This window comes from Poromitra crassiceps (assembly GCF_964638095.1).
Source record: "Poromitra crassiceps genome assembly, chromosome: 3".
Lineage (NCBI taxonomy): Eukaryota > Metazoa > Chordata > Actinopteri > Beryciformes > Melamphaidae > Poromitra > Poromitra crassiceps.
The window spans coordinates 55,448,540-55,471,213 of record NC_139625.1 but is presented as its reverse complement, the minus strand read 5'-3'; the positions used below and the strand labels follow the sequence as shown (position 1 = coordinate 55,471,213).

Here is a 22,674-nt window from a genome sequence, read left to right as displayed (position 1 = left end):
TCAACCCTCTCCTCTTCCAACCAGTGTCAGAGGCAAAAGGATATGTTTTCTCATCAGCTCTTGAATGGTTGACTGGACTTTTTTCTGGAACGCAATCTGAGCTTCACACATGCATGCATCTTCAGTTATTTCGCTTCGCATTTCCTCTGAAAGAATAATTGGAGAAAGTCAAAGCAAAAGGTTTAGTTAGAGCACTCTTTTACCATGCTTAGCATAGGTTCATTTTAATTCTCCATTTGACCACTAAGCATTAAAGGGATACGCCAAGTTTTTGGGAGTTTAGCCCATTTGCCATATACATACATAACCAAGATACACAATACCTTTACCTTTTGTCGTCCAGTTAGTTAGTATCGCCAATGAATTGGAGGAAATTGTACAGCCGTTCAAAGTAACCAAAAACACACATTTCTAACAGCGCCAAAAAGCTCTATGTACATGTTGTGACTCGGGTACTCACGAGATTAAATATTAATCCAAAATGCAGAGAAACGCTCTTTTTTTAAAGGTAAATAGATAGCCGGAACTACTTTATAAACATGGCTGCCAGGCGTACAGCGCATGCACTGCATACAGCGCATGCACTGTGTACAGCGGAAGCACTGTGTACAGACAAACAAGGAAGTAACTCGGTGTAGGGATTTATTACGAAAATTACATTTTACGTAACTATGGATTATTATTTCATTGTGTGGTGAGTACCCGAGCCACAACATGTACATAGAGCTTTTTGGCACTGTTAGAAATGTGTGTTTTTGTTTACTTTGAACGGCTGTACTGTTTCGTCCAATTCATTGGCGATACTAACTGGTTAACTGTAGCTCACTGTATACTGTACGGAGAGTGAATGTATTGTTTATCTTGGTTATGTATGGGCGATATGGCAAATGGGCGAAACTCCCAAAAAGTTGGCGTATCCCTTTAAAAAATAACAGCCCATCCTGGCCTGCTCGATGTGGACCTATGGACCAGGGAGGCCAGCAATAAAATAAATAAATAAAAATTTGGCCAAAGGGTTTGAGAGTAACAAAGTAGTAGGCATACAGTATCGAGCTCGTTTTAATGCAATTTCATATCTGTGATGTTATTTTAGGATTCTGAGGAGATTCATTGATACCCAAGCATATTTCTGGCCTGTAGCCTATATGTTCAATATGAGTCTCATTTTGAGACATTTTGTTAACAGCAATTATATGTTATAAATGTAAAAATAATGTATAGCGGATATGAATAAATCCATGTAACAGAGGTAATTAGGCACATGATTCTGCTTTTGTGGGTGTGATTAGGAAATATATTATGAAAAATGTGTCACTCAATTTCAACTAGTTGATCAAAAAGTTGGAAGAGTCAATCACTGAGGGAGGTCTGCATCTAAGCATTAACTAGGACAGTCAGACAAATGTTAACACAATACTTTTGGTGGTACTCGTGCTCACACAATAGAACACCAAAAATCATCGATGATGCAATATTTAGCCTGAAGCCTTCAAAAGATACAGGGAGACAACAGAAAGAAGAGGCAAACCAATTCCAATTTCAAGCAAGAATCCCATGCTCGATTGAGGGTTAAACTTAAAAACCTCTATGTGAAGTCACACCACAACGTCGAATGTTGTTATGGTCTATTGTTCCTTACACATGCACAGCACACTTTTATGTGCTATGCACTCAAAAAGCTTCATGCTGGACCAGTAGAAGTAGTGCTCCCTGTGGGACTCTGTGGGCTTGGTTTCCTCCAAGGTCAACTGCAGATATCTCCCTACCTGGAAAAAGCAAAAAGGAAGACATAAAACGAATGGTAACTATGAGAGATAACGTTCTCTTCAGAGATGACTAGTCTAGGCCTGATTCGATAATAAATCACAGTAGACTACATATTTGCATGGAAAGTTGGAATCTCACTTTAGATCTTCTTGCACAGTCTGAGACTGGGTGCTGTCCGCTCCAGCACATTGTCCACTTCTTCTTTGGTGAAGCATCATTAAGTAGCTGGCCTGAGGAAAGACCACTCAAGCAGCCCCTGGCCAGCTATCAAATCCTTGGTTGAGCATCGTTCCTTGCATGGAAGCCATGGCCATGTGCCATACCTCCCTGGTGAGATGCTATGCTAGAAGAACTGATAAAAATATAGACAATTTATTGAAAAGGCCCAATAGATTGTCTTTGGTTCTTACGTGAGCATGTTCTCTGGTCTGCATTCAACACATATCCCACTCGACACTCGCAGGTGTACGAGTCTCCATTGCCGACACAAATGTGCTGGCAGTTGTGTCCCTGGGCACATGTATCCAAACCTGAAGAGACACTTGTACTGTATTTCCTTCTTTCCAATTATGCAAAAACATAATGAAGGTTTGTGAGAATCTCCAGCCTCTGCACCAAAGGATAGACAATTCATTGAAAAGATTGAGGTTCTTACGTGAACATGTTTTCTGGTCCATGTTCAATACATATCCCAATTGACACTTGCAGATGAACGAGTTCCCATTGTTGACACAGATATGCTGGCAGTCATTTCCCTGGGCACATGTATCCGGACCTGAAAAAAGACACTTGCATATCTGACTTGGTCTAATGACATTAGTCAAGAATATCTTGACTTGTGGAGCCTTTGGTCACAGATACCTCTACAAGAAGTGGATCCAATGTGCATCATGCATCTCATCAGTCCTAGTCTTCTACATCTCATGCTCTTCCAAGCTGAACGCTGTATTGACTGCCATACATGTAACTATAGAACAACCCAAAACAGTCACAGGAGCTGATACAGTATGTGTTTGGAACGCACACTACAAAGTGCCTCACCAGCTCTTGCTGTCAAGATGGAGCTTATTGAGTTGTTTCTAGCTAACACCAATAGACTACTTGCACAACTCCACTACTTCCTGAAATGAGTAGGGCAGTTTGGTTTCCTGTCCTACACTATTGGATGAACTGATTAATGTCAGGTGTGCCTTACTGCTGCAGTCACAACAACAGTGATCAGGCACACCTGACATTAATCAGTTCATCCAATTGTGTAGGACAGGAAACCAAACTGCCCTACTCATTTCAGGAAGTAGTGGAGTTGTGCAAGTAGTCTATTCTGATGGGATGCTCTGAAGCACAAAAAAGTGTATAAAAATAGAGAAGAAAAAAATATGTTTTGTTGGAAACCTGAGACACTGCCCCAAAGGCTAGACACCAACTCTACTGAAAAGATCCAGCTTCTTACGTGAGCATGTTTTCTGGTCTGCATTCAACACATATCCCACTCGACACCTGCAGACGTATGAGTCACCATTGTTGACACAAATATGCTGGCAATCGTGTCCATGGGCGCATCTATCCACACCTGAAAACAAACACTCCAACATCTAACTGACTTGGTCAAACTACATCAGTCAAAAAGCTCTTGGGTTGTTCTGGAGCCTTTGAAAAGTTTGAGATTCTTACGTGAGCATGTTTTCTGGTCTGCATTCAACATATATCCCACTCGACACTTGCAAATGTACAAGTCACCATTGTTCATACAAATATGCTGGCAATCGTGTCCCTGGGCGCATCTATCCAAATCTGGGGGGAAAAAACACACTCCAACATCTAACTGATTTGGTCTACAGACATCAGACACCAAATCTACTGGAAAGATCCAGGTTCTTACGTGAGCATGTTTTCTGGTCTGCATTCAACACATATCCTTCTCGACACTTGCAGACGTACGAGTCGCCATTGTTGACACAAATATGCTGGCAGTTGTGTCCATGGGCACATCTATCCAAATCTGAAAAGAAACACTTCCAAATCTACTTGACTTGGTCTACTGGCATCAGTCAAGAAGCAATTATTTTTTACGCAGCCTTTGAAGACCATTGTTCCTTTTACAATTGATGGAAGCCATGGCCATGTGCTCTTGTGTCTCTATATGCCTCTCCCTCTCTGCATCTGTCCCAGTCTCTCATGTATGCTGCTCATTCAAATTGAGCTCAACAACAGACTGTGCTAAGAGCAACCCATAACATTACTGTAACTATATGAAGTATGTCTGACACTGTATAGTACAAAGTGTATCACCAGCTCTTGCTATCGATGGAGCTTTAGGAGCTGTTTTTGTCAAACTCCAATCTTGCAGCGATGCTTTAAAGCACAAGAAATGGGTTTTACAATTTCAGCCAAGCAACTAACATCATGCTATTTTGTGTTACACCTGAAACACTGCACCAAGACATGGCCACCAGATCTATTGAAAAGATCCAGCTTCTTACGTGAGCATGTTTCCTGGTCTGCATTCAACACATATCCCACTCGACACCTGCAGACGTATGAGTCACCATTGTTGACACAAATATGCTGGCAATCGTGTCCATGGGCACATGTATCCACACCTGAAAACAAACACTCCAACATCTAACTGACTTGGTCAAACTACATCAGTCAAAAAGCTCTTGGGTTGTTCTGAAGCATTTGAAAAGTTTGAGATTCTTACGTGAGCATGTTTTCTGGTCTGCATTCAACACATATCCAACTCGACACTTGCAAATGTACAAGTCACCATTGTTTACACACATATGCTGGCAATCGTGTCCCTGGGTGCATCTATCCAAATCTGGAAAAAGACACACTGACACTCCAACATCTAACTGATTTGTTCTACAGACATTAGTAATAGAGGCCATGACTTGTTGTGGAGCCTTTGATTGGCCTTTGTTACTTTTACTATTCGTGGAAGCCATGGCCATGTGTTCTATGCCTCTCTGGATTTGTCCCAGTCTCCCACATTTCCTGCTCATTCAAGCTGAGCTCAGTATTGACTGCCCTAAAGTATAGAATACAACACAAAATATTAGTCACAAGAGCTGATATGAAGTGCATCCACAGTACATTGTGTTGCACCAGCTTTTACTGTCCAGATGGGGATTTTAGAGCCGTTTTTGCCAAATCCCAATACTGTAAGGAGGCTTTAAAGCTCAAAAGAATGGCTTCTGCGACATTTTTAGTCAAGCAGATAAAATAATGGGTTTCTGTGGGAAACCTGAGACATTGCACCAAGACATAGACACCAAATCTACTGGAAAGATCCAGGTTCTTACGTGAGCATGTTTTCTGGTCTGCATTCAACACATATCCCACTCGACACTTGCAAATGTACAAGTCACCATTGTTCATACAAATATGCTGGCAATCGTGTCCCTGGGCGCATCTATCCAAATCTGGGGGGAAAAAAACACACTCCAACATCTAACTGATTTGGTCTACAGACATCAGACACCAAATCTACTGGAAAGATCCAGGTTCTTACGTGAGCATGTTTTCTGGTCTGCATTCAACACATATCCTTCTCGACACTTGCAGACGTACGAGTCGCCATTGTTGACACAAATATGCTGGCAGTTGTGTCCATGGGCACATCTATCCAAATCTGAAAAGAAACACTTCCAAATCTACTTGACTTGGTCTACTGGCATCAGTCAAGAAGCAATTCTTTTTTACGCAGCCTTTGAAGGCCATTGTTCCTTTTACAATTGATGGAAGCCATGGCCATGTGCTCTTGTGTCTCTATATGCCTCTCCCTCTCTGCATCTGTCCCAGTCTCTCATGTATGCTGCTCATTCAAATTGAGCTCAACAGCAGACTGTGCTAAATGACTAAGAGCAACCCATATCATTAACTATATGAAGTATGTCTGACACTGTATAGTACAAAGTGCATCACCAGCTCTTGCTATCGATGGAGCTTTTGGAGCTGTTTTTGTCAAACTCCAATCTTGCAGGGATGCTTTAAAGCAGTGGTACTCAACTGGTGGGTCGGGACCCAACAGTGGGTCGCGGGGCCGTATTGAGTGGGTCATGGATGTGTGCATGAAAAAAAGTGTTCTACTCCTTGAGGATGCCGGCATCAACGGCCAACATTGCTGTCTTTCAGAGCCTGTAGCAGCTCATTTTTAAAGCCAGATATGGTATCCTCTGAAACTAGAAGGCTTAAGGCAGCCATTGGTACCAAACATATCATGCTAGCTGTGAGCATCACCAGTTTAAACTTGTTTAAAGTGTTCGGCTCTGGGTAAAGCGTCGGACCGCAGGCCGCCCAGTCTGGGTCTTTAAAGCGTTCGGCTCTGGGTAAAGCATCGGAACGCAGGCCGCCCAGTCTGGGTCTTTAAAGCATTCCGCTCTGGGTAAAGCGTCGGACCGCAGGCCGCCCAGTCTGGGTCTTTAAAGCGTTCGGCTCTGGGTAAAGCATCGGACCGCAGGCCGCCCAGTCTGGGTCTTTAAAGCGTTCGGCTCTGGGTAAAGCGTCGGACCGCAGGCCGCCCAGTCTGGGTCTTTAAAGTTTTCGGCTCTGGGTAAAGCGTCGGACCGCAGGTCGCCCAGTCTGGGTCTTTAAATCTTTCGGCTCTGGGTAAAGCGTCGGACCGCGGGTCGTCCAGTCTGGGTCTTTAAATCTTTCGGCTCTGGGTAAAGCGTCGGACCGCAGGCCGCCCAGTCTGGGTCTTTAAAGCGTTCGGCTCTGGGTAAAGCATCGGACCGCAGGCCGCCCAGTCTGGGTCTTTAAAGCTTTCGGCTCTGGGTAAAGCGTCGGACCGCAAGTCGCCCAGTCTGGGTATTTAAAGCGTTCGGCTCTGGCTAAAGCGTTGGACTGCAGGCCGCCTAGTCTGGGTCTTTAAAAAGCATATAGGCCTAAAAAGGGTGTGTTACACCTGAAACACTGCACCAAGACATGGCCACCAGATCTATTGAAAAGATCCAGGTTCTTACGTGAGCATGTTTTCTGGTCTGCATTCAACACATATCCCACTCGACACCTGCAGACGTATGAGTCACCATTGTTGACACAAATATGCTGGCAATCGTGTCCATGGGCACATCTATCCACACCTGAAAACAAACACTCCAACATCTAACTGACTTGGTCAAACTACATCAGTCAAAAAGCCCTTGGGTTGTTTTGGACGCAGTGGTACGGAACCTTGCCCTACTCAGGAGCCACATTGGAAATGTGCAAGAGCCACCATCTAAAAAAGGTCCCTTTCCTCTCTTTATTTCTTTTAGATTTTTATGTATTTATTTATTTAAAGTAGGGCTTAAAAGAGCCACAACTACCCATAAAAGATGTGGCTCTAGAGCCTCGGGTTGAGTATCACTGAGCCTTTGAAAACAAACACTCCAACATCTAACTGACTTGGTCAAACTACATCAGTCAAAAAGCCCTTGGGTTGTTCTGAAGCCTTTGAAAAGTTTGAGATTCTTACGTGAGCATGTTTTCTGGTCTGCATTCAACACATATCCAACTCGACACTTGCAAATGTACAAGTCACCACTGTTTACACACATATGCTGGCAATCGTGTCCCTGGGTGCATCTATCCAAATCTGAAAAAAAAGACAGAGACACTCCCACATCTAACTGACTTGGTCTACAGACATCAGTCATGGAGGCCATGACTTGCTGTGGAGCCTTTGATTGGCCAACGTTCCTTTTACAATTCATGGAAGCCATGGCCATGTGTTCTATGTTTCTCTCTGGATTTGTCTCCCACATTTCCAGTTCATTAAAGCTGAGGGCAGTATTGACTGCAGTCACAAGAGCTGACTATTGACTAGAACAAGCCAAAATATTAGGCCCCGTTCAGACTGGGAGGCCAAATCCAATTTGTGAACTTTAAATTACCTATAATGATTCTATCCAGATTGGTTTTATGAGTCTGAACAGCACCAAATCTGATTTGCGTCACTTGTCCCAAACCACATATGGAGGTAGTTTCAAATGTGATTACAATGTGCTTTCGACTGATGTGTCTTCAGCGAGCCTACGTCATATCAGTGTCTTTTACAGGGGGCGGGGGCTTGAATAGCACACAGCAGACAGAGAAACACAGCGCACGCGCACCTAGCAAACTTCGCTCATAATGGAGCTACTTCATAGATAGAAACAAACATTTACTCACTGAAAATATGAAATAATTTGTACTTTCTTCTTTATCAACATTTATTTTTCACAACTAGCCTACCTCTCAGCGGCACCGCGGCTCCTCGAGTGAGCGGACAGGCAGCAGTGTCAAGCCAGCTGGAGTTAAATACACCACTTCTGGTCATAACTTTTTAAATAAAATGCCTGTCTCGCCCAGGCACTGCTGCACTGCCAAAACTTCGAGGAGTTCGGCACTGTGATTTTTTAAACATTCATTTAAACATTTTATGGAATTTATTTAGTTGCCTCGTGCCTGGAGGCTCTGCATGTTCAGTGTTACACAGTACAGGACAGGGTATTCTTTTATTTTGAAGACTATAAACGGCAGTAGTTGTGTTCAGTGCATATACTTGATGCTATGTGTGCCTCTGAGCGGAAAATAAACCTGGCGCCTGCCTCGCTCGGTTACATTATACAGGGGGAGTCTCGCTGAGAGCAATTCTGTCTTTTTCAGGATTGTTTGGATGGCGAGAGATGATGGTAATTTCTCGTGCTTCTGCGTTGGAAAGCACCTTCAGCAGCTAGTTGTTTACTGATACCTATGTCGTTACCATAGCAACCCATGCAGATATGCTGGTTGTGTCTGGACACACAGATTCGAATTAAACACTTGCCCAAATCAGATTTGTGGCAGTGCCGACACTCTCCCAAATCAGATTTGGGAAACCAATCAAGATAATGACTTTAGCAACACACCAGACTTGCCTACAGTCTGAACATGGCCAGTCTCATGAGCTGATATGACAGGCATCCACAGTACAGTCTCGCACCAGCTTTTGCTGTCCTCATTTGGAGCTTTTTTTAATCTTCTTTGCCAAACCTCAATACTGGAAGGAGGCTTTAAATGTCCAAACAATGGGTTCTGCAATATTTAACCAAGCACCTAGAATATTGGGTTTCTGTGGGAAACCTGAGACATTGCACCAAGACATAGACACCAAATCTACTGGAAAGATCCAGGTTCTTACGTGAGCATGTTTTCTGGTCTGCATTCAACATATATCCCACTCGACACTTGCAGATGTACGAATCACCATTGTTGACACAAATATGCTGGCAGTTGTGTCCATGGGCACATGTATCCACACCTGGAAAGAAACACTCCAACATCTAACTGACTTAGTCCAACAACATAAGTCAAGAAGCCCTTGGCTTGTTGTGGAGCCTTTGAAAAGTTTGAGATTCTTACGTGAGCATGTTTTCTGCTCTGCATTCAGCAGATATCCAACTCGACACTTGCAGATGTACGAGTGACCATTGTTTATGCAAATATGCTGGCAATCGTGTCCCTGGGCGCATCTATCCAAATCTGAAACAAGCACAGATCCTGTACAGACCCACTGTGCATGTGTTCAGTTCAGGTCAACTCTATTAAGTTCAATACAATCCACTGAAGCACAGCAACACAGTTCTTGGTTAAATAATTTCATTAACATTACTCAACATCACAATATACTACTATACACTATACTATACGTTACCTATCATTAATAATGTCTGTAGGGCAATAGAGGATGTTTTATCGGGTTACTGTTTAGTTCAGCAAATGGTGGAATGTTAAGTTTCACGTTTGTTTTCACACCAGGAGACTGTAGATTACTCCAATGATTGAGTTCAATGCTGCTGGTCTGCTGTCTGTGCATCTCCACATTACAGACATGACATGTGACATGATCGCAGCATTAGAGATGGATTTAGATCAATTTCTCTACATTATTAACTGTAAATTTAGCTTTCACTACATACGTAAAATTTCAATTGAAAATGTTTGTGAACATCCGATGTTTATTTTGAGACCATACAGGATAGTTTAGGCTTTGCCTGCGATCTGAGTTTTTACTGTGGAACCAGGTAAATGAACCCTACCTTGACAACAGTAGATTGTTAATTGTGATGACGTAATGTAACCGCTCTCCGCTGTTTTATGTTTCTTTTAAATTGTTTTAAGTGTTTTATGTTTTTTATGCCTCGTCTTACTATATGTTTTATGTGAAGACCACAATGGAAATAAGCCCTCAGACTTTTTTGTGTTTTTATCCTCGGTGATTGATATATTGTCTGTTCTTTCATATGTACTGTTGTGTTTATTTTATTTTATCACCAAATAAATTCATTCATTCATTCATTCACTTTAAAGTCATTATTGTAACATGAAATTACTCTAATGAGATACTTTCAGTAAAGACTAACTTAGTCATGTAATTACCGTAGTTACTATTTAGGGCAAATAACGAAGTAAAATAACTAGTCAGTTTCAAAAGTATCTTTCCCCAACACTGCTGAAAAGAGACACTCCCACATCTAAGTAACTGACTTGGTCTACTCTTGTGGAGCTTTTGATTGGCAATCGTTACTTTTACAATTCATAGAAACCATTATGCTCTATGCCTCTCTCTCCATCAATCCCAGTCTCCCACATCTCCTCATTCAAACTGAGCTGAACAACTGATGTGCTAAACAACTCAGAGCAAGCCATAACATTATTCAGAGATGTTTGGAGTGTAAAGCGGGGTTGTTTTAAAGCGCAAGAAATGGGTTTACGCAATAAACACATGAAAAGAAAAGATCCAGGTTCTTAGCTGAGCATGTTTTCTGGTCTGCATTCAACACATACATTTTATGCAAATAATGCAGTCACCCGATAAAAGATGGCGATATCTACGTACTTGTGGTGCCTTGTCCGCTCAGAGGTGTGCTGACGCCGGTCTCATACTGGGCCAGCACCTTCACATCATAGGTGGTTCCAGGCTTCAGGTTATTCAGTTGGTGGGAGGTCACGACTCCAACAGACACCTCCAAGGCCTCATCTGAGCCTGAAGGGAGACAGAAACATGTTTGTAGTTTGATCCTCATGATTAGTTTCCACATGAGTTTGCAGAAAACAGATCCCTATGAATAGGGAACTATTGCTATGTGAAATACATATTTCCTGCTACAATAACACCAGTCCCTGAGTCTGTGCCTCAATAAAGACATCTCCATACCTTCAGGGTGGTAGATCAGCTTGTATCCAGTAACCCTGGAGGGGGCAGGGTCCCAGGACACCCTGAAGCGGGTGTACCACTCATCAGAAACACGCAGGTTCCTGGGGCCAAGCATACCCACTGTGGGGAAACAGACGGGACACAACAGCATGGTCAACATAGACTTCAGTTCACTACAATGGGGGACTCCCTTAAGCAACAAACTTAATTACATTTTGTGTGAAACCTGAGACAATTGTAATGGAAAAATAAATCAAATGCTTTGTTGATTCATCAATAAATCAGTTGCTCGTGAAAATGAATAAAGGAGGATTTTAGTCTATGAAAAATACCATAATCATTATTGAACAGTCAATAATGATCAACAACCAATCAATAAGCAATCAATCAATCAATGAATATTCACTCACACAATGCACCAAAGTATAGACATCAAATCTATTGAAAAGATCCAGCTTCTTAGCTGACGATGTTTTCTGGTCTTCATTCAACACATACATTTTATGCAGAAAAAAGCAGTTACCCGATAAAATATGGCGAATCTACGTACTTGTGGTGCCTTGTCTGTTCAGAGGTGCGCTGACACCTGTCTCATACTGGGCCAGCACCTTCACATCATAGGTGGTTCCAGGCTTCAGGTTATTCAGTTGGTGGGAGGTCACGTCTCCAACAGACACCTCCAAGGCCTCATCTGAGCCTGAAGGGAGACAGAAACATGTTTGTAGTTTGATCATCATGATTAGTTTCCACATGAGTTTGCAGAAAACAGATCCCTATGAATTGGGAACTATTGCTATATGAAATACATATTTCCTGCTACAATAACACCAGTCCCTGAGTCTGTGCCTCAATAAAGACATCTCCATACCTTCAGGCTGGTAGATCAGCTTGTATCCAGTAACCCTGGAGGGGGCAGGGTCCCAGGACACCCTGAAGCGGGTGTACCCCTCATCAGAAACACGCAGGTTCCTGGGGCCAAGCATACCCACTGTGGGAAAACAGGCCATGACAGCACAGTCAACACAGGCTTCAGTTTACTGCAATGCAAGGCAAATTCTTTCAATACCAATGTATGATTAGTGCACTGTCAGCAAGGTAATTACCGTATTTTACTTCATATTGGCTTTTGCATTATGAGTAATTTATCTTACCATGCGCTAAAGAAGATTGTTGGATTAGTGAGATTTTAGTTGTCGGGGTTACGAGCTGTCGGACTAATGAGACGTCTGTCCAATGCGTCATTTTTCAGACTCGTAAGATGTCGGACTAGTGGGCAGTCCCCCACAGCAGGCCCGGCTCCAGCATGAAGTGACTGAGGGGGCAGTTAAAAATGGTGAAGGGGCAATTATGGTCATGCCAATTTTTTCCATCACCAAAAATTTGGAGCGTTATTGCACCCCCTTCCCGACAAGCAAGCATGATATTGCTGGTACCAATGGATTCCTTAGGTGTTCTAGTTTCATATGAGCAAATGAGCCCGCTACAGCCTTTGAAATAAAGCAATGTTGCGCCACGAGAAGTAGAAGAGGAGTTCAACTGGGGTCTGTCTTCAAAGATAGCTTTGCAACCTGGACAGGATAGATGGCTCTCCACCCATTTACAGCCAGTCTTAGCATTTGGCGGGGCCCGCTAAGCATGAATGACATCTTGCGCTGAGGCCATGGGTGGGTACATACAATACTGCATTTCATATCTGGTTCATTTTATTAAGCACAGAGGTGACTCTGGTGACGTCATTCGAACTCAACTGCGACTTCAGGCCCCTGCAGGAGCAGCTGGGTCTGCCTGGTTTCTTCGTGGTTTTCTGGTCTGCATTCAACACATACTGTATACATTTTATACAGATAAAGCAGATGGCAATATCTACATACTTGTGGTTGTGGTGCCTTGTCCGCTCAGAGGTGTGCTGACACCTGTCTCATACTGGGCCAGCACCTTCACATCATAGGTGGTTCCAGGCTTCAGGTTATTCAGTTGGTGGGAGGTCACGACTCCAACAGACACCTCCAAGGCCTCATCTGAGCCTGAAGGGAGACAGAAACATGTTTGTAGCTTGATCCTCATGATTCATTTCCACATGTGTTTGCAGAAAACAGATCCCTATGAATAGAGTAGGATAATGTATAGGCTTACCCATAAGTCCCTGCACTTCCTGGTTACTATGTGTAAAAGTCAATGGGATTTTTGTATGGGAATTTACCAGTTAAATGCATGAAATATCGCGTTAAAAAAACCACATTTACGCTTTGAAAAAAGTGATTTGTGAAGATTATCTTACTAGATACCAAGTTCACTGTTTCATAAACTTTTAACCACAGACCTTATTTCAAGCATTTAACCAAAATCCCCATGCAAAAATCCCATTGACTTTTACACGTAGGAACGGGAAATGCTAACATCCAGATCTTCTGGACTTATTCCTGCGGTACTCTATAGGGAACTGCTACAATAACATCTATAAATCGATAAAGACATCTCCCTACCTTCAGGCTGGTAGATCAGCTTGTATCCATTAACCCTGGAGGGGGCGGGGTCCCAGGACACCCTGAAACGCGTGTACCACTCATCAGAAACACGCAGGTTCCTGGGGCCAAGCATACCCACTGTGGGGAAACAGGACATGACTGCACAGTCAACACAGGCTTCAGTTCACTGCAATGCAAGGCAAATTCTTTCAATTCCAACTTCTCCCTAATAAAAGCAGGACTGTCTGTCTGGGTGTGTGTGTGTGTGTGTGTGTGTGTGTGTGTGTGTGTGTGTGTGTGTGTGTGTGTGTGTGTGTGTGTGTCTGTGAGTGTGTGCGTGTGGCGTACATAAAAATTACAACCTATAAAACCACAGATTTCTTAACAATCCCGTCCCTCCACCTCTCCCATCAAATAAAACTGCCTTTCTCTCCCTGATATTCCATTGGTTTACACTTTTGAATGTCTCACCCCAACATCCTGTTTCAACAGGAAATACATCAAATGAAGGAAGCAAAAGATCCAGATTCTTACGTGAGCATGTTTTCTTGTCCATGTTCAAGACATAGCCCACACGGCACTTGCAGATGTACGAGTTGCCATTGTTGACACAAATGTGCTGGCAGTCGTGTCCCAGAGCACATGCATCCAAACCTGAAAAGAGACACTTCTGATTGGCTTAGCCTAATGATCATAATCATCAATGTGTTAGGAGGAGTATTAGTGAGATGTAAATAATTGATTGTGTGAATTTCCCATTCTACTAAGCCACATGCAGATTACAGCGCAGAATTAAAACAATGACTGCTTTTGTCAAATGGATTCATTGAAAATTAATACCAACATGGAGAGTGGGAGGGCAAAACGTGTGTCTTTATGTTGGGTGTTGTTCATCCAACTATAGTTATGTTATTTTATTCTTTCAGCTGCCTAACTGTACAGGAAGAGAGGTAGCCTAATTGCTTCTCAGGTTCAAATACGACACTAGAGCGGTTTGAGTGGTTCTCAAACTTTTTTGGCTTCAGTACCCCCGGCCCCTTTCCCTGATTTCTGAATCCAAATACCCCCTTTACCTGACTACAACATTTTGCTTAGAAAAGCAAAGAGAATACTATAGCATATGATGCAATGAATGAATAAATGAATGATAAACCCACTGTTCGAAGAAAATAACATTACAGAATAAGAATCTCTCAAGTACCCCCTGTAGTACTGTACTGTACCTCCACGTTCTGCTAAGTAGCTGTACCCTACTTTGGGAAGCATTGCACTAGACCAAGCTTTTGAATTTGGGTGAGCTGTATAACTGTCTTTCTTGCTTTTCCAACACAGAAGTTCATGTGGTTCAGACCATGCAAAAGGAAATCCAACTGGAAGCATTTAGTCCTTTCTTATTAGCATATGTGCTGCTCACTGTGGTGAATGGAGAAAGGTTTGGGTGTCAAAGTGTGGTTGGTTAAACTCACTCAGGTTCAAATACTATCAATCACCTCATTCAAGCCCAACCATTTGAATTTGCATCATTGCAGTCTCTCCCCATTTTAAGCAAAATGTGCACAGAGGGCAAGCTCAGGGAAGAACGTGTTAGCATGAATAGCACCTGTAGAAATCACTTAAAAATGCTCTATTTGGGTGGTATCAAATGTTTTAAATATTGTCATTTTAAAATCCCCTTTCCACCTAAGGACAATTACTCTATGAGGTTGTGGAAACTACACTTTCATTTTAAAATCCTCGTAGTTATGAGGTTGTGGGAACTGCACTTTCATTTTAAAACCCTCATAGTTCCCATTTTCCAAGTTCTGATATCACCCAAATACATCATGAGCAATGCGCCATTGGGTGTTGGATAAAGTAAAATCCAGCATGCCTGCAAGCGGTCATATACAACATTATAAAAGTGACTTTAGAATTAAATTAGGTAACGCTTCACATCATTAGTCCTTTTAGCATTTGTAAATGTCTGATAGCCATAATTTTACTGTATGAAATATAACGTTTCAAGTAAACAATTATATTGACTTCATTCCAGTCTCCTCAAAATTAAGTTTTGTATATAGCATGTATAAAAGGAAGCATTGTGAAACGCCTGCATGTTTATGCAAGATACTGTAGCCTATAGGTTACTGCAGATTAAGCAATAATAACTGGAGATTTCCTCTCAAATACATTTTTGTCAAATTGAATGCAAGCTAATTTAGCTTCTGCCTTGCATGATATGTGGTCGCTAATGTTCAGTCAGAGATTCCAGGAGCCCTAGGCAGGCCTAGGCAGCTAGGGGCCCTAGGCAGCCCTAGGCAGCTAGGGACCCTAGGCAGCCCTACACAGCTAGGGGCCCTAGGCAGCCGTAGGCAGCTAGGGGCCCTACGTAGCTTGTCAGGTCTTCAGGTAACTGAGCAAGGAGCACAGTCAAGGGGGCAAGATGCAGGGCAGAGTGCAAAGAGCTGCGCACTCCCTGTGAAAAGTATAGGCAGCACCATGTCAGGTTTCAACCATTTTAAAGTATTCAAGGAAATAGAATTATCTGTGAGTTGGCAGATCAACCAACGATCAGAGATGAGTCTTCTTCTTTAAGTTGGTTAGTAGAGGGCCGAGTGTCATGTGCTCAATGCTGACTGCACTACGCTACCCCAGTTTGTCACCATCTGGATGGCAACAGTTAGTGAACGGAAATCCCAACGTTACCTTTGTCCTTGTTCTCAAGACTAAAGAAGAGGACCATAGACTTTAGAATGGAGATGACCGTCTATGGTGCTGCCCATATAATCACAGGCGAAATTAAAAGTAATGTATTCTTTTACCGTCTTTTTCACCAGCTAGGCCTACTCCGCCATCTAAGGGAACATCCGCACTTCCCTCATCATCCTTACCACATAAGGTTTCCCTAAATTTGGAAGTGAGCTTCTCAATGACACCATAGTTCTCCACATAGAAGACGTGGTCATCTGCTGGGTCGCTGGCCATGAGGCGGAGGGACGTCATGTCAGCTCTGTCCACTCCCACTGCGTAGATCTCCATCCCAGATGCCCGGGCTGCCGCTGCTACATCCTCCACCTTGTCCTGGGGCCTCCCATCCGTCACTATGATGGCCACTTTGGCAAAGCGAGGACGAGCCCCTGCCTCCACGGTGAAAGCTTTCTCCATGGCCGTCTTGATGGCCAAGCCTGTCATGGTGCCTGAAGCGAGGGGCTCAATGCGGGCCAATGCTGCCTTCAGGGCAGGCTTGTCAAAATAGGTCTTTAGTAAGAAAGTGATCTGCACTGTGCTAGCATAATTGACAACACCCACTCGTGTGGCATCCGAGCCGATCTCCAGGCTATCCACCATGTCTTGCAGGAACTCCTTGGCCTTTTCGAATTCAGCAGGGCGCACACTGCGGGAGCTGTCTATGATGAAAACCAGGTCTATAGGCCGATTTCTGCAATTTGATCTTGGTGCTGTAAAAAATAAATGGATGTTTTAAGTGGCTTTAAAAGTATTGTATTCTGATGTTTTTGATTGAAAGTAGGTTACAATATTGTAACCGTCAATTTTGAGAGCAGAACTCTCCTGGCTTTCTCCCAACCCCTACATTCCTTCACCCCCTGCATACCCTGGCATGCACACACACACACACACACACACACACACACACACACACACACACACACACACACACACACACACACACACACACACACACACACACACACACACACACCTTGAGCTGTCTGATTCATTCAGCCAGGCCTTTTTGAGATCATGTGAAAGGCAAAGAGGCTGGACCAGATGCTGTAGTCCTAACGTCCCCATAAAGTTCATTTTGCATCATGACAGACAACAACATCCACAGTTTGTGTGCAAACATAGTAAGAAAGTTTCCAGGGATGAATGCTATTATAACTGTCAAATTCTGACTTCAAATTATACTTGAACATCCCACCATGCCATGAGCAAACAACTTATTCATAATCAGCTTTTGCAATTTGAATGACCTCTCATTATAACATAACATCTAAAAGTTTAGTTTGTTTATTAAATATTGATGTAACATGCACTGAAGGCACTGGTGAATGTGAAATCCTGATCAAGCCACACGGTAGCACACTGTGATGAACACTTAGTCCAACACCAGTCATTAACAAGTTAGATAATAGGTGAGAGAGGACATTCTGAATAGGAAGATTTAAAGCTAAATTATGAGACTGCAGTAGGACTGACCACATTTAGTCCAAGACAAATTACAATTGGCTCTGCCATCACCACATGGGCCCTATCTTCGCAAAAGCAAAAGCGGTAATTTAGCATTTGCGCTCGTTTAACGCTGTGCACAATGCAAATTGGGGGCGGGCACAAGCGCATGCCTGTTCTAATTGTACTGGGCATAGGCGTGCCACATATCCTATCGTCAGCAGCGCGCAATTACTTTGTGCTAAGAGCTTTGAAAAGCACCTCTTAGGCGCTAAAACACTCGCTGCGCTTGATCGCGCACCATAATCTCCGCACTGCGCAGCGCAGAAACGTCATTACGCACGGACGTGCCACGCCCGGACATCAAATTCTGCTGCTAAAATTGGGTAACCAGCAGATTATTCGGTGAGTCAATCAACTATAATTCACTGATAAACTTTTATCACATCGCAAGGAGGGGTTATGGTAAATTAATTTGATTAAACTTGTACATTGTAGCCTACTTGCAATAGGCTATTCACCTTCACCTGCTATAACCCGGAGGGCCGTTAGCATCACAGCTGATCTGTCACAAGCTCTCTCCATCTCTTTCTGTCCTTCTGTCCTCTGCACGAGTCGAGTTTTAATTGAGTCCACTGTAAATCCTCCAATCTTTTCTTTTGTCTCAGCCGTTTACCCACTGCAAACACATTTCTATTGTCCCACCCCAGTCAACAAAATAATACGAATTGCATCAAAACTCAGATGTTTTTAACAGGTATATGATGTGATGGTGTCATTATGAGATAGGGATAATATATACATTCAATAGGCCTACACCTATCCAAATTACGCATGGGGAGAATTACAGCATGCCTCACGCAAACTGTATTACAGGGACTGCGATACGAGAATTTGATTGATGTAACGCCCAGGCATTGCCAAACCACACCTGTGAATAATTCTGGTGGTTAACACCGCCCAAATCCCATTTGCGCCATGCATAAATGATTTGGCATGCCTCTAATCTGTGTTTGCGCCCGTTGTTGTGGCGAGTTATGCTCCCCTGTGAGTATTTGCATTTTTGGTCTGTTTTAACTTAAAAACAGGGAGGTCATGTCTACCTAAACAATTATATCATTTTTAAACAGTTATGTGTCTGTATAAATCATTACAATATGCTCCCGTGAGGTGGGGATGCGTTTAGCTGCTGCTGAGCGGCGATGCAAAACTCGGCATAACACCTGGACAGCGGACTGAAATCTTCCCTGCCTTAAGGCACGCACAAACAGGTGCGCAAGTGCAAATAGGGGATATCGCCTATACCAAGATAGGGCCCATAAGTCCAAAGAGTTTGGGTTTCACACTTCAAGATTAGCAGGCCTTCATCAGTTTCAAGAGCCGTTTCTCAAAATAATTCAATTTTTGTAGTCTATCAAATGTTCCAATATGATGAGAAACCCCTGAAAACTGTTAAAGGAACACTCTGCCCATTTTCAACCAGCTTTGTATCATTAGAACATCAGTAGTATATCAGAAAACTGTAAACAGTTTTGAAGTCTGTCATTTAATTTGACAGTTATTGAGTGTTAAAGTGTGGACCAGTGACATCACTGGTCCACACTAACTCAAATGAATAACTCATTAACTCAAATCAACTCTCAATAACTGTCAAACTAGATGAATGATGAATAGTTTGACAGTTATTGAGAGTTGATTTGAGTTAATGAGTTATTCATTTGAGTTAGTGTGGACCAGTGATGTCACTGGTCCACACTTTAACACTCAATAACTGTCAAATTAAATGACAGACTTCAAAACCGTTTACAGTTTTCTGATATACTACTGATGTTCTAATGATACAAAGCTGGTTGAAAATGGGCGGAGTGTTCCTTTAAGAAACCAAAGTAAAAATCCTTCTTGACAGCAAGTTGGCCACTAGTCAACAAAATACTTGAGTGAACTTGCTGCAGAAAGGAGCTCTCCTGGCTTTCCATTTGAATAATCTGTGAGACTTTCCAATGTGCCAGGGAAGACAGAGAGATACCCATGTCCACAAGTTCAAATCTGTATTTTGGGAGCTGAACTACCTGTGGCAGCTCTGCCGAGTGGAGAAGTGCCACTCTGGTCTCTAGCAAGCTGCCTGGATGAGAGCAGCTGCTGACCAGAGTTAGTGCTGCTGACGAGTTAGTGCTGGTGCTGACCAGAGTTAGTGCTGCTGACGAGTTAGTGCTGCTGACCAGAGTTAGTGCTGCTGACCAGAGTTAGTGCTGCTGACGAGTTAGTGCTGCTGACCAGAGTTAGTGCTGCTGACCAGAGTTATGACCAGAGTTAGTGCTGCTGACCAGAGTTAGTGCTGCTGACGAGTTAGTGCTGCTGACCAGAGTTAGTGCTGCTGACGAGTTAGTGCTGCTGACGAGTTAGTGCTGCTGACCAGAGTTAGTGCGGCAAGCTTTGCATCAGCAGAAGGGAAGGCAGAGGGAAAAGCATTAGAGCAGCGATTGCTTCTGTTTGCCTCAAGCAAACTGGGAGATGCAACATTAGAATTGCAACAATTAATCGATTAGTTGTCAACTATTAAATTAATCACCAACTATTTTGATAATCGATTAATCCGTTTGAGTAGTATTTTTTAAGGAAAAAAGTACAAATTCTCTGATTCCAGCTTCTTAAATGTAAAAATATTCTGGTTTCTTTACTCCTCCTCTATGACAAAACTGAATATCTGGGTTGTGGACAAAACAAGACATTTGAGGAAGTCATCTTGGGCTTTGGCAAACAGTGATTGATTGACATTTTTCACCATTTTTTTACATTGTATATACCAATCGATTAATCGAGAAAATAATCCAGAGATTAATCAACAATAAAAAATAATAGCTAGTTGCATCTCTAGCTGGCTATGGTTGCTTGCATCTATAATGACCCTTTCCATATGAATGTCAGACAGGGGGAATAGAGTAACTAACGCTTGGCTGATGTTAGAAAGTAGACAGTTATAGCTGATCTGCAGATTCAGTGATGCAATTAGAAGGCCTGATTCAAACATGCTGCTGCTGTGTCCCTCTGTGTCCCTAAAGCAGTTTTAGTTGCAGGGTGTGAAATCCTACATCCAGAATGTGAATGTGTCATATTCTGACAATAACAGAAATTTAGAATGTGCTGGCTGTTGTTATAGCTGTCATTTCATTTCTTCTTCTCACAGAAATCCACTGTTAGTCAGGCAGAAGTACATGCGTGCAAGTTAGAGCGTGACATGATGTAAAAATAAATAAATATATTACATGATGATCACAGAGGCTACAACATGCTATTTTTTTTTTTACTTTGACTGATTACCATGCATATCAAAATTGAAGATGAATGAACAGACCCAGATTCATCAGAAACTGAGCATTGAAATCAATCAAGCAAATCCGTTCAAATGTGCAGAACAGAACAACAGAATCAAATTCCTATAAAGTTACTGCACTACCCTGGCCTTGTTTATTATCATTTGAGCATGCCAAACAGGTGGATGTATATTGGTGAATCAACATTTGGATAGGCTGCATAACATCCACCAACCTCCAAAGTCAGCTCTCCGTCTGCTCTGTGTCAGGTGGTTGTTGACCTCTGGCCGGGTTGCACCGTGCTGGAAGCCCCGGGTCACGGTGTATTCGCTTGGCGAGACCGAGTCGACGCTCTGGCCGATCTGCCTGATATCTTGGAAGCTCTGGTGGTGGACCCTGGGAGAGACCTGTGGAGGCACACGCTGGGCCGGGCTGTCCGCGTGTCTCTGACGCTGGTAGGATCCAGTCTGCGTGAAGGTCCCCCTGGTCCCCGACGCCAGGATGCCAACGCAGACGAGTCCCCACATTGCTAAAGCCATTTTAGCCTACCGCACAGTGGTTGGTGATGTTTGTCTCTGGGTGCCCTCGGGTCCCCCTGCCACAGTTGATCCGATTTATATGTGCTCGGCCACTGCCCACAGGGCGTGGGGAACAAAAGACCCAATCCTGAGGTAGCGCCTATAGGCTATTTGGAGGCAGGTCAAACCTGGTTTCGGAGTTATAGCAAGTGATCGTTATTCTCCAAAACTGGTTTATCCCACAAAACATTATAGCCTAGGCTACATAGCTAGATGAGGTAGTAAGATTTCCATCTTTATTTTGATCCATCTTAGATTTTTTTTAATGATCACAGAAACGCGAATTTAAACAAAATGAGTTCAACAAAAGCTCAAAACAAAAGTAGAAGTGAAAGAATGTTAGCCTATTGATTTATAAACAATGTAGGCCTATATAGCCTGTAGCTATTATTATTATTATTATTATTATTAGGCTATTATTATTATTATTATTATTATTATTATTATTATTATTATTATTATTATTATTATTATTATTGTTGTTGTTGTTGTTGTTGTTGTTGTTGTTGTTGTCGTCGTCGTGGTCGTTATGAGATTATTGGTTGTTCTTATTGTTCCTGTTCTTGCATGTTCTCGTTATGAGATTCTTTATTGATTAGGCTACCAGCGAAATTCATTCTAGCTTTTCAAGGTCAGCTACAGAACAGCGCCCCCTGGAGCAGATAGGGATTCAGTGTCTTGCTCAAGGACGCTTCAGCAGGGTGGAATGTGGATGAATGCTGCTTGCCAACATAGGGCTTGCTTGAACCCCTCTTCTGAACTGCCGTTTCTCTAAGCCACCCTGCCACTGCCATTTCTTTGCTGTTTTGGCCACATTTGCGTGCAACAACTGCGTTTGATCAATCAATCAGCCTAAAATTTGACACACAAATTCCTAATTCAAACATCCTGACAGTGTAAGTTACTTTCAAAATGTAATATAGCCTACTACATATTACTAGTTACTTTCATTTCAAAGTAATACTTTACAATATTACTGTCTGTGTAGAGTAACTCGTTACTTATTAGCTACACTACTTTTGCATTACTTTCACCAAAACAACAGCAGCAGCAGAATGACATCGCTGCCCGGCCGGAACATCCCGAAAAATAATGTCAACCACCTATAGAAGTCAGTGTAAACCAGGGATGTCCAAACCTTTTTTAATGGGGGCCAGATTAGATCATGTGAAATTACCAGGGGGCCGACCAGCTGCTTCTCACATCATATGCGTTATAAA

At 42.8% G+C, this 22,674-nt stretch overlaps 1 protein-coding gene across 1 annotated transcript; it reads right to left on the bottom strand.

Annotated features, from left to right (window-relative positions):
• LOC310773170 (uncharacterized protein) lies at positions 1-21,403 on the bottom strand (the record flags this gene model as incomplete). The annotated part of the gene is made up of 10 exons (XM_083633080.1): positions 1-146; positions 2,178-2,297; positions 2,423-2,542; positions 3,218-3,337; positions 3,439-3,558; positions 3,647-3,766; positions 5,282-5,401; positions 13,930-14,049; positions 16,266-16,832; positions 21,112-21,403. 10 exons carry the CDS (start codon positions 21,401-21,403, stop codon positions 1-3), a joined length of 1,845 nt encoding a protein of 614 aa, XP_083489206.1.
• Between the last annotated feature and the right edge of the window lie 1,271 nt (positions 21,404-22,674).